At 46.4% G+C, this 12,833-nt stretch overlaps 1 protein-coding gene and 1 long non-coding RNA gene across 2 annotated transcripts; one reads left to right on the forward strand and one right to left on the reverse strand.

Moving 5' to 3' along the window:
* Positions 1-723: 723 nt before the first annotated feature.
* CTHRC1 (collagen triple helix repeat containing 1) lies at positions 724-7,444 on the reverse strand. Its single transcript, XM_072852070.1, has 4 exons — positions 7,149-7,444; positions 3,700-3,921; positions 2,232-2,448; positions 724-1,005 (listed from the first exon to the last, which is right to left on the reverse strand). Exons 1-4 carry the CDS (start codon positions 7,281-7,283, stop codon positions 863-865), a joined length of 717 nt encoding a protein of 238 aa, XP_072708171.1. The 5' UTR covers positions 7,284-7,444; the 3' UTR covers positions 724-862.
* Positions 7,297-10,592, forward strand: LOC140647453 (uncharacterized). Its single transcript, XR_012040775.1, has 3 exons — positions 7,297-7,884; positions 8,258-9,171; positions 10,574-10,592. It is a non-coding gene; the product is annotated as an uncharacterized lncRNA (long non-coding RNA).
* The last annotated feature ends 2,241 nt before the right edge of the window (positions 10,593-12,833 follow it).

Below are 12,833 nucleotides of genomic sequence, written 5' to 3' on the forward strand. Positions count from 1 at the left end.
TTCATTTTACCAGTACACTTTTTGAAAGCCAAGGCATTTCAACCTGCCTGATTTCTATATCTTCCAAACTATTTAATATATCTAGCTTTTAATTAACGCCAAAGTGATTGTATATATCTGAAAGGCTAAATCCAGGAGAATTATTTTATTGGAGCAATGAAATTAAGTTTTGTAACTGTAAAATTATTTAGTATCTGCATGCTAATAGTGGAGACCAATAATAGATGTTTATACTGAAATCCAGTCTATCAAGAAGCAAAAGAGGGAAGGAGAGCATAAATAGTCTATTTTTACTTAGTTATTCAGAATGAGGTATTTAACACTCACTACATCATCTAGGTCACAGTTAAGTCACGAGGAGTTTGTTGAGAGACTTAAGACTGTAACAGCAGAGCATCCTGTTCTGTAGTCAGGTTTACAGGAGTAGATGTTATGCGTGTTTTCTGAAGGCTAAAGCCAAGACGCGAGTTTAGTTTCTTAGAACTTTCTATGAAGTCTTCTAAAAAAATTGTGTATCATAACACCATGTAAAATACCTTAAACAGTTTGATGATCAATAAAATAACCTCCTTTTTTTTGTAAAAGGTCTTATTTATTTGATACAAAAAGTTACAGTTAATTCTTCAAATTGTGATGTTATATTTTCATACGTCAAACAAGGAATTTAAAAAGTTAACTTGGTTTTTATATTTATATTCTAAAATGATTATTATAAAAAGCCTCCGCAATGTGCAAAAAAAGGCTAGACAAAGACTACAGATGCAAGAGTTTGATGCCTTTCAGTCAAATACTTGCATCCAACTCTAGAAATAAATTCTGAAGAAAATTGTACAAAATAAAAAAAAAAAGGGGGGAGGGAAAGTTATTTTGGCAGTTCTTCAATGATGATTCGGGAGACTGAATTCCATCCAGTAGAAGCATCTCCCCGTGGATAATCTGAGCAAGTCCCGACCCAGATGGCAATATCCACCAAGCCAGCATTGATCCCTTCACACAGACCTTCCACTGGTTAAAGACAAAAACCAGGTTACCTCAGCAGACACAATCACTTTGTATTTCACAACTGAAGGTGGACACAAGTACTTAAGAACAGCAGTTCATTGCAAGCTCATGCTACTTAGTTAAACCTGAAGAGCATTTTTAGAAATAAAAACTATTACTTAGAGATGTGGCAACAGGGTCATGCCCTGCCTTTATCCATACTGCTTCTTGACGTCTGTTGCAGTACCAGAAGCAGATCACAGTCCACAGGATGGCTAAATGGGAGGTATACCTGCTTCTTTAAATGTCCAAATTTACAAACTGGTAGCTGGGATATGGCTTCAATCCTATCCAGCCATCTTTTTAGCAGTGATGGGGGGGGGGGATGGGGACACAGCCATACCTGGCTTCTACAGCTAAGCCCTGCAAAGGTGATTGCCACCCTGTAATCTTTTCCACTCCTGATTCTCTGCTTCTGTATAAAGTTCCGCTTCTGTATAAAGTTCCACTTCTGTTGCCCTTTTTTTTTCCCCCGCTAGCATCACTAGTTGGAGGTGGGTTAATGAAGACAGGTAGGTCCTATCCCTTGATGAAAAAAAACTATCATAGCTCTAGAGGTTAGATTTCATGCAGTCATGAAATACTACAGGGAGGAAAATGGAGAAAGTATAGACTTGACGTTAGTCCCCTTTTCCTAGCATCACCTCCTTTTATGTTGAATGACTTCACTAATTTGCCTTTTGCTTAGCAATTTAATAATTGTTCCTTTGGAGGTACTTTTGTGTCCCACCCGAAATTATAGTAGAAATTCCAGGAGGATTAAGTCTCATTTTATGCACAGATAATGCACAAATATCAGTATTTTAAGCCAGGATGACACTGTCTACTTGGCAGTAAGGCAGCTTCTCCATATGCTAATAGAGCACAGAATGTCTCTGTATTCATGTTGTAGCAGAGATCAGTAGAACTGTCTGGATAGAAATCTCTTCCCTTTCTAAATCACAGGATGTAAGTACCATGAAAAATACCACAGTAATAAAGTACCACTTAATAAATAATTCTCATACCGTTACTATTGACAGTCAACTGTGAGACAGCAGAGTAAGCGTAACAAGTGTTAGCTGGCCGCTGTTCTGCCTCTTCGTTCAGTCTTTTGACTTTCTAAGGCAGACTGTACTCTCTGCATTTGGTAACTAGATTTGCTACTGGCTTCTGCTCCATCTCTGTTCCTGCGGTCTTGGCATACATACCTGAAGAAGTTCGGTGTATATTAATAGTAGAATTCATCTCCGGGCTTCCTTGATCTAAATATATTATGGCTTCAATAGGAAGTGGCCCAGCACATTCTGCTCCATTAAAAGTAAAGTACCAGCGCTGACAACAGGCATTTTTGCATTTTAGCCGAAGCGATCCACTGAAGAGAACACGGAGAGCACTGTTCGAGCGCATCTTTGTAAACGTGCATTCCTAACGAGACAAAAATGCTTTGGTAGCAACCTCTGGTTTTGAATGTATTTATTTTCTGTATATTTATATTTAGGAAATATATTTATTTCAGAATGTTTTGGCTATTCTTGTTAGTCCCTTCCCTCTGGAAAAAAAAAAAAGAAGAAAAAAGTAGAGCCTGGCAAATATCATACGGTGCAAAGATGCAAATCAGAAACAGCACCTCATAGATGGTAATGGAGAAGGGGGATTATGGAAATTCTTAACTTTATTTAGAGAATACCTGCTGTTAAGTTGGTTACCTAATTACTTTCTGGGGTCTATGTAAAGGGGCATGAGCTGTCCGAAAGCTGCACTCAAGTCCTTGCATGAGAGGACAGTACAATTTCTGTCTCTGTTACCAGAAATCCTGGATTTAACAATTATCACAAGATTTGTGAGAAGCTTAAATCCTGATAAAAGCTCCACAACTGAAAAAGAAACATTTTCAGGTTTTTAAGAGGTTGTTATTCTGTCTTCAAAATGCTGGATATCATGGGGGGAAAAAACCAAAAAATCTAGGGGCAGTTCTGCAAGTACAAGGCAGTGAGAAATTACTCAAAAAAGTTGATTCTCACTCTAGCCACAGCAACAGCAGTTACGTTACTCCAACCAATCTGGGCATTGCTTCATAGCTGGGATTGAGCTGGGATTTCTTCCCCTCTCCTAGGCTTGCACCCTTGTGTTTGAAAGTTTTATACCCAGGGCTGCAGTGGAGGACAGACTTGGGTTAGTCTGGGTTACACTTGGTCATTCTGCTCCTGAACAATGCTGATCCTTTTTGCAGTAGCACCCTGCAACTGAGGTTCAGCGAACAACCATTTTGAAGCAGGAGTTACAAAGACAGGTACAATTAACAGATTAAAGATGTACATATCTCCTGTTCCTTATGACTGAAATGGTAAAAACCTTGCCCTATTTTGGGCAAGCTGGAGGTACTTTTTTGGTAGTGTGACTTTCAGCCTTACAGTTACAGATCTGGTCTTCTAAATGTACTCTTACACCAGCCACATCATTCCTCTGAAACACTATTACAGAAATGAAATGGGCACATAGCTGTGAAACACAGCTGAGATTAATCCGAAGGAGCTAAACCTTTGAGAAGTTCACCCTTACGTGAAGAAAAAGGCTCCAGTAGGAAATCTGTACGATTGGTGCTACCCAGCTCATAGAGGCAGATCTAGAGCCTGCTGTGGTTGGTGAAGTGCAGCACCCTCGGCCAAGCTCACTTACTGCTATCTTCCCAAGATCGATGCCATAATTAAGTGCACTCCACGAACACTGCTTGAAGTTGGGCGTCCAGGACTCCTCGATGCTCTCGCGCATGCACTCGCCCTTCTCCCCTTTCAGCCCGTCCCGTCCCGGGATCCCAGGTGTCCCGGGGATCCCGTTGGCTCCCGGGTTTCCATCCCGTCCAGGAACGCCACTGGGGCCTTGCAAGCACATGCCGTTGTACTGAAACACAGAACAGATCTTGCTGCTTCCGTCCATTAATGCCGAGGCTAACCAAGTTAAACACAAACAACAACAAAACACACAAACCCCTGCTGTGACACAAGCTAATGGGCTATTTCTGGATCACCAAGAAAATGGTTCCATAGAGGAAAAAAAAAGAAAAAATAAAATTTCAAAGAAGATAAGCAGTACCAGCAGAATTTGCTGTAAATTAAGATGCTGATTATTTTATGAAACGATGCATAAATCCTAGAATTAAAAATTGGCTAGTGCAAGCATTAAAACCTGTTGGAAAAATCTCAGAAGATTAAAAACATTCCAGTACAGAAACAAACAACAAAAAAGTTATATGTTAAGAGTTACTTTCTCCTAACGCACCATTGCTTGTGTAACTGTCTTGGCTAATAAGCTTTCATTATTATTTTTTCCTTTTTTTTTTTTAAAGTAGAGAAACTTTTGCATTTCATAGAGAGCAGAGGTTAACGCCGGTTTTCTTCTGCCGCCATTCCTGCGGGACAGAATCACGTCACGATAGTCAACCCATGCAAGTCAGACTCCAGAGCACGTGCAGCATGTCAGTGCTGTTGTGGACGTGGGAAGCTGCACCCTGCAATCAACCTGAACTCAGGATCCCCAGCCATAGCGGTGGGAAGGCACACATGGGAGGACGGCACACTAAGGACCTCCCTAACATCACAGTATTAGGAAAGGTCAATTGCTGCCCTCCCAAACTGCACGTTAACACACGCTGCCTTCATACCTTATGAGATTTGGTTTTGCTGTCCTTGGAGAGTAGGTTTGTGCAGCCCAGAGCTCCTTCCCCCAGTGGCACAAGTGTGTGTGGAGCCAGTGGAGCAGGCACAGAAACGCTGAGCAGGGGCTGGCGATCACAGGCCTTTTACTTTAAGTGCTCTTTCCCATCTGGTGACTGACTGGGTCCTCCAGCCTTCATCCCAAATCCTCATGGATAACCATATTCTGCTCTTCCCCTTTCTCCCACCTATTTCTCTTCATCCGTTTTAAACCACTTAATCCCCACTTGTTTCAAAAAGAAAGGGTCATGCAACTATTCCCCCTCCTGCAAGCCATGCCACTATCTGCACTGCAGGAGCTGTAAACTACAGCCCCTGCCCTGTCTTCTTTGTCAGACTGGTGAACTTTCTTCTTCTGGGGTTGTTCCTTTTCCTGTGCTTTGGTGCAAAAACCAACGTGGGCATCACAGGCTCGGCTGGAGCCACGTTATAAATAAAATCAGTGACTATGAGTTCCAGTAAGAGGTAAGATGGCAGTTGGACTAATGGATGCTGGCATTCCCTTACTACCTTCACCAAAGAAAACACTGTTGGCATCTGGCAGTGGAAATAGTGGGAGGTTATAATCAAGAAGGCCATGTATAAAAAAGTTAGCTGGAGAGAAGGCTGCTTGGCGAAGCACACACCGACCTAAGGACCATGAGAATGATGCAAAGACATTTCTGTTTCACACAGCACTGGTTATCTGCTTTTGCTGCTATTTTCCTGTTGGACTCTATTTGTAGCAGTGACTGGCTCTGGTTTTACATGTGGTTACTCACCACAGAAATCCTGAGGATGTGGAAATTGGCAAGAGCTGGGGCCTGCCGAGGCTCAGACCCGCAACCCCCCGTCCCCCGGGGCACCTCGAGCGGGCAGGGCTGCCCGGAAAGAGGAGCTGCCACCGCTGCTGCCAAGAGCCGCACAGCTCCCTTCCAGAGAGGGCAGCTTAAGCCATTGCACACCCAAAAAAATTGAGGTGAGTGAAAGAATTACCTGGTCTTTGGGATCCACTCCAACTAAATTAATCTACCCCTGCCAAACCAAGTCTTTTTTTCATGCTTTCTTAAGCTGGAAATGCACAAAACATCTTTTAAAATGAAAATGTCCGCTGAAGGCAGGATCCCTTCTCAGGCATGCCTTCATTCTGCCCTGGAAGGGCTTTAGCTGAAGCAGTCTGTACAACCGGGCTGTGGCTGACTCCACTGCCATCTAGTTACCTGTGCTTTGCCACCCACTCTGCCGCACCCGAAAGCACGAAGCAATGCCAGAGCAATGCCCTGTACGAAGGACCCTAAAATACCGCTCGAACAGAAAACGTAAGCTCCTCCATGTGTGCGAACTCCTTATTCTCGATGCAATTCAATTTCCACAGTAAAAGCGAAAGAGTAATGAGGTGGTGTGAAAGGGAAGGAGCTTTGCCATGCATGGTGCTTCCAGCACATCACTTTTGAAGGTCTCTCGGGAGATCACAGAAGAAATAGCCATGCCAGTGATTTTCTATAGGAGGTGAACGGCAGTCCAGCAGCTCACGGAAATAGCTTCACATCTGCTTTCTACATTCCAAGGACTGGAAAATCTCCCTCCTTTCTTCTGCCCCTGAGATGGGATAGTCCCAACGCATTCAGGTTTCTAGTTGCAATGGAATTGCAATAGGGGTTGCAGTCCCAGGTGCCAAAGGGAATAATGCATTAAGGCGACTCCAAGGAAAAGCGGGTTCAGTCAGGGCGCAGATACCGTTTTCAGAGTATCTCATGGCTGCCAAAGAGCAGTCCTTTTATTTCTTTTTGTAGTTTATTATTTATTCACTAGCCTTTTAGGCACTAAACCGCATTTACCGCTTACGTTGCCAGGGCTGTAAGACTTCAGCGTTGCCCCTGCAATCTGCAGAGGGCAGCAACCGGCTCACAGTGCCGCCTTTATCCCCACCGCGCTGCCTCCCCCCGCCTCGGCCTGCCTGCGCCTGCCTGCACCGCCCAGACCACGCCGGCTCCAACCGCAAACCCCCCCGGCCCCGGCCCCGGCCCCGGCCCCGGCCCCGGCCCCGGCGCCGTGCAGAGAGGCGAAGACGCGCACGCAGCCGCCGACAACCCGCGGCTGCTGTCAGAGCCCGCCCGCCCCTTGCTCGGCATCGTCCTGATCCAGCACAACCGCGGCGTAATAAAGAAGAAACCCAGGCGAGAACCCAAAGGGCGCCGGGCTTCCCGGCGCCCAGCCCAGCGGTGCCCGGCCCGGAGCGGCCCGGTGCGCCCGCGAGGTTTTCGAAAACCGGTGGTTTTTGGGTCTTTTTCCAATCTTCGCCAGACAAAAGCAGCCCCGCGGCTGCTCCGGCCGCCCCACCGCCCCCGCACGGGCCCCCGCCACCTTCGCCCCGCCGAGCGCCCACCCGCCCCGCTCCGCTCCCGGCGCCGCGCCCCGGCCTCCCGCCGCTCTCACCACGTCCACCACCTCCCGCTGGCGAAGCGCCTTCTGCTTCCCCTTCGGGCTCTCCGAGCCGCCGGGCGGCGGGGCCGCCGCCAGCAGCAGCGCCAGCAGCAGCAGCGGGGCGGCGGCGGCCGGGTCGCGGCGCATGGTGCGGGCTGGGGGCGCGGGGATGCGCCGGGGCCGGGGACCGGGACCGGGACCGGCTCCGGGACCGGCACCGGCTCCGGGACCGGCACCGGGGCAGGGAGGCTGCAGCGCGGGGGCCCGTCTCCGCCGCTCTGGGCGGCCGCGCGGGGACAAATGAGCCTTTCAGAGCGCGGAGCCCGAGCTCCCTCCCCGGGGAGGCCGGGAATTTCCATCCTGTAACCGAGCGGGAACGTCCAGGCAGAGCCTTCCCCCCGCAGCCATTGGCACGGGGGCCGGGGGGCTCCCGCCCCCTCGGGCCCGGCCCCGCGGAGCTTCCGCCGGGCGATGCCGGCAGCCCGGGCCGCGCCGCGCCGAGCGGCGGCGGGGCTGCGGGGGCGCGGGCACGGCGGGGTCGCCCGCCCGGCCCGGCCGGAGCAGCGGGGAGCCCTCCCCCGAGCCGCCGAGGCTTTGCTCTGGGTCGGTGACACCTTTCCGACGGAAGAGCTGTTTTGCCGAGAAGTCGCGGAGCGGCAGAGCAGGAGCCTGGCGCAGCGGGAGTGGAAACGGTGGTAAAATAGCAGCGGGGTGTAAATCCCCGATTTCGTTTTAACAGAAGTACAAGGTAAGGACACCAAATCCTTCGGGACAGCTCGGAATTTGGACTTTTAGTGAAGAACTCGGTGTAGCCTGAGTGAACGTGGCCAGTTTAGTAACACCAGAAAAGTCCTCTGCAGCCCAGCGTAAACCACCCCATTTTGCTTTCATTTAAAATAATAGTTTACTTTTCATCATACTAGCAATGAAAGCACTATAAAATAAAGAATACTGTATGTTCTCAAGCATTAAAAATAAAAATAACAAATATTCGAAAGATAACTTCTGTGTGCTGCAATCTTTGTGGGCTTTGTAGCGGGAAGGTTTCCAGAAGAGGGGGATAAGCTTCAATACACTTTTTTTCCTGAAGTATTTAACAAAACCACACATTTCTCCTGTAGGAATGCATGTTACGAGACGTTGAGCCATTCGCGCTAGACCGCGCAGAACCAGATTTTTGTTTACACTAAAGCTCCTCCTGCTGCTCTGGCTGCGGTTACCTCTGCGCTTCGAGCCACTTCTGTCTTTCTCCCCTTTCCACGTCCGTACTGGCTGAACAATAGCCGTGACGGGAGATTTGCACCACAGGTCATGCTGCCATCATCAACCCTGTCACACGCTGTCCTGAGAACTGGGATTGATGTCAGCCGCGTTGCTGCGGTGTGGGTCCTGCCTTGTGGAGAAGTGCAGCCGTACACCCAGCCAACTTCATAAAACGGCTAGGAAATAATAATGATTCCCTAAACCCCTCGGGAAAGTTTATGGAATAATGTAAATCCTTAATTACAATAATTGCTCCTGTGACAGCCTCAGTGAACATCCACACGCAGAGGCTTCATTGTGCAATTGTGCGCCGCTGCCAGCAAACCCTCCTGCCTCTGGTCCAGGTTGGTGGCAAGCCTGTGAAGATGGTAACGTTTGACTGCTCTGTAACCTGCACGTTCACACAAGCGGCGTTACCAAGTGGCTGGGGATCCCCAGCATCAATGCAGGCTGCTGCTAAGGCACGTCCCATCCCCGACTGCCAAACTTTGGTATTACGGAATTAATTTCTTCAGCAAGGTGCAATAGCTGAAGCACACAGCAGAGCAGCACTGTACACCTTCCTAATACAATTACTCAGTATTTTAGATAACAAAATTCGCACGTACCTCCGTATGCATTTCCCCACCTGGGTTTGCTCACCATTCGAGTTTGGGTCTGGGCTAGAAGCTTTTAAATCCCAAATGGCCGGCTTCGCCAGGGAAAGCAAACTGAGGAGCACTGTAAAAGAAGGTCTTAGCAAATAATGGTGGGACATCTGCTTTGAACTCTGGTAAGTGCACAGTTCCTAGCACTCATTTGACTTGCAATGTGGTTATCATCTGGGAAACAAATACCAGCATCCTCCTTAGCCTGCTTCAGTCCGAGCAAGCCTCGCCATCTGCTAGGCTTATCCTCTGTGGGCTTTTGATGTATTCAAATGCTTCTGAGGGCAGCAACCGTTGTTGAATGCTGGTGAGATACTCAAGTTGAACCAGAACTACTGATCTACTTTGCCTTAAATATTTCCCGGACAAAAGGAGCTGTTGTAATAAACTTGCCTGAGCATCTTCAAAGCAGGATCCATATTACACCAACTAGTGATTCCTTCATCTTACCCATACTGCCATATGACATAGAATTCATCTTTTATATGTGGTTTTACAAACATATCAGCAAAGATGATGAGATACATCCACATGATCAGTCTGCTGCTGTTGCACAACCCAGGCAGGCTCATGCAAGGTCACCGTGGTGCCGTCAGTGCACCGTGCGTAGCAGATGCCCACACCACCAGGCCGGTGCCACAAGTGCAGTCTCTCCGCTGCAACTTGAGCTGTTTTCCCCCACTCACGTAGCCTCTCAGCATCCCAAAAACCAGCCACACAAGCCTGGAGAGGAGGATGTGCTCATATGCACACGTGTTTCCATTCACCTCGGCTACAAAATGTTTAAATTCAAGAGGCTGCCCACTGGGTCGCTGGGTCTCTCCGCCTTTCTTGTGCAAACTTTTCCAGTTTATGAATACTATTTATTAGAGCACTGGTTTGAATTTAACCAGTAAATAATTGCTATTCATTCCTTGGTCTTCACAAAGTGAAACAACTGTAGTAGGACAGATGAGGAGCATTTTATCATGGGAACCCATTGCCCATGGTTAATGCAGAGCCTGGGAGTGAAAGACCAGGTCCATATTCCAAATCTGGTAGAAGAGACCCAGATCTCATAGAACAGACCCAGATCTGGTAGAAGAGTCTCCTTACACAGTGAGGAGAAGCTTTAACCACTCAGAAATTTATTCTTCTCAGATGGGAACTATATGACTTGTGGCTTTTCACAACCAGGAAAACCAGGCTTAGGTGTCTAAATATTACAGAAGGTTCAAGGCTGAAGATCCTGAGCCAAAAGAGGCCCAGTAAGCCAAGTGCCAAGACCTGGACCTTTCATCTGCTTTTAAATCTTATTGTTTTCCTTGTTCTGGTGATGTCTGGGGATTTTGACTTTGATTGGCAGTCCTGTCTATGCCTTGCTTTGGGGAACGCATGCATACCCCAGGGTAAGCAGCAGAGTACTCAGGGGCAGCACTGCAGGTGCTCAGCATCGCAACACCCAGGATCTTTGCTGAGCTACCTTTGGTGCTTTTAACTGTGGAGTTCATCATTTAGCTCTTGTTCACTTTATTACTGATATTTTAGGGTGAGTTGTAAGTCGGTGTAAAAGGCTGAGACCAGAGAAGACTGTTGGATTTCTTGAATGGCTCTTTGCAGCCTGCCTGTCTGATCGAGAAACAAAGAGCCGTCTGTGCTGCTGTAGAAGAAAACCAAAGTAAGAGCTCTCAGGGAAATTTATTACAGGCTTAAGATATAGGTTTCATTTTCTTCCACAAAAAAAAATCGTTGGAACTGCATAAAAATCAATGGGATCGTGGCCTTGATCCCTTCTAACACCTTTTAATTTAAATATATTATTTATATAGCATGCTTAATATTTTAAAATAATCCAAAACTTCTCTGCCTCTATTTTGTTGCTTCACTAGCACAGATACACCTATTTAACAAATCTTCCAGTAGCTTCTACATAAACATGGTAAGCATGGCATTGCAGTCACAGTAGTGCTTTGCAGGTACACATATTAACATTTGAATCTTAAAAAACAGTTTGGGGCAGATTTTTAGTGGATTATAACACTCACTGATGTCCTCTTTCCACCTTTGAGAAAAGCTTAAAAGTGTAAGTCATACCAATATTGTACTTTCTGAGACTCTATACCTCCAGGTGACAGTCAAGTCATGCTGACAGTTCACTATGCAAGCTGTGAAAAAAATAATTGATCATCTGAATGACAGCCAGAAAGGACAGGCAGAGGTTAGAGCATAATAACAGAGTTTGTCAAAGACAAGAGGGCTGTGACTGTCAGGAAAGCATATGCTAACCCTTCAGAGGCTTGTCTGTGGAAGAAGATTCCTGTGTCCATATACAGGACCATATACAGGAGGATGGCATTTTTTAAGTGTCAGAGAAAAACCCTGCAGTTAAGTGTTAATTCTTTACTTCTGAATAAGCACATGGCAGTTCTTAATGTTACAGTAGGAAACACTGTATTTTTGCACAATAGAAAACACTAGGGAGAGGATTAACACTTTTTGTTACTCAGATTAATTAAGTTTTCTATTGAGATATATCTTTCATGTTGTTGCCAACACGTCAAGACCAGGACATACGTCAGACACCAAGGAGCTCATCTTGTGGGAACTGCTCCTTTCATAGCCTGCTGGGCCTTCTAGGCAGACCTTTTTTTTTCTGTCCAAGTCATCAGTTGATTTATAATTGCATTTTCCTATAGCTGTGGCTTTTACAATAATAATGGAAGTATTGAATATCTCAAACTAAACACCACTCACACGTTGTCAGACAGAGTTAGATAAACTTTAATAAAACTATTTGGAAGAACTGTCCGCTTCACTGATAAAGGATAACTCGGGATACCCAGACATTTCCACAGTGTAAACTTTATGATGAAAAGCCCATCCTGAGACCTGTTTGCATTGACTGCTGGCTGAAAACATCTGACTCTGAAGGAGTCTGGTCTGTAGCTCTACAAGACTGTCTCCCGAGTGCAGCTGGCACAATCCTGGCTGCAGTCATGGAAACCTTTGGGTTGGAAGGGGCATCTGGAGAGCATCTGGTCGAAGCAGGCCCAGTTTGGAAGCAGGTCCAGTTAGATCAGGTTGCTCAAGGACTTGTGCACATGGTAGAATGGGAAAATTAATTCAGTCCAGTTTTAAGTTAAATTCTCGAAGAAGATGGTGATTATAGAGTGGAGAATAAATGTACAGGGGGACCTCCGGTGAATCAGCATGTGCAAGGAGACAGCTGCGGCTCAGGAGAAACATTTGCTCGTTAGAGTGGTTGTGAATTAGTCAATGGTAGAAAAAATTACTTGGCTGTCTCATTGAATTCTCAGTGAATAGAAAGGCCTTTTGCGGAACTAAAAAGCTAACTTTTCTTGAATCCTGTGCTAGTAAATAGTTATCAGGATGTGAAATACACTGCTCCATTCAGACAGGAAAGCTTCTTCAATGAAGGGAACAGTCTTGGTTTTTCTACAACATTCATCAAGTGCACCGCCACAGGTCTGTCCTTCCAGTGTTGGAAGATAGTAGCTCAAATTAGTGATAATCCTAAAATTAAGGGAATGGACTTGAACTTTGAAATGTTTATTTTTATTTGTATCCAGCAAGCCCTTTGAAAAGGAGTTCCTCAGGATAAGCAAGGCAGCAATGAGGAGTGGGCTGCAGGCTGAGGAAGGGCTGTGTAGCACTTCGGCATGGCTTACAGAAACCAGAGGTCTATAGTCACCACAGCTAACACACACAAAATAGACAGAAGCCTGTGGATGCAAGAGGATTTAGTCACAGAAACAAAAGAATTGGCCCAGGACACTCAACAGTTGCA

Source organism: Ciconia boyciana, chromosome 2, assembly GCF_034638445.1.
Source record: "Ciconia boyciana chromosome 2, ASM3463844v1, whole genome shotgun sequence".
Classification (NCBI taxonomy): Eukaryota; Metazoa; Chordata; class Aves; order Ciconiiformes; family Ciconiidae; genus Ciconia; species Ciconia boyciana.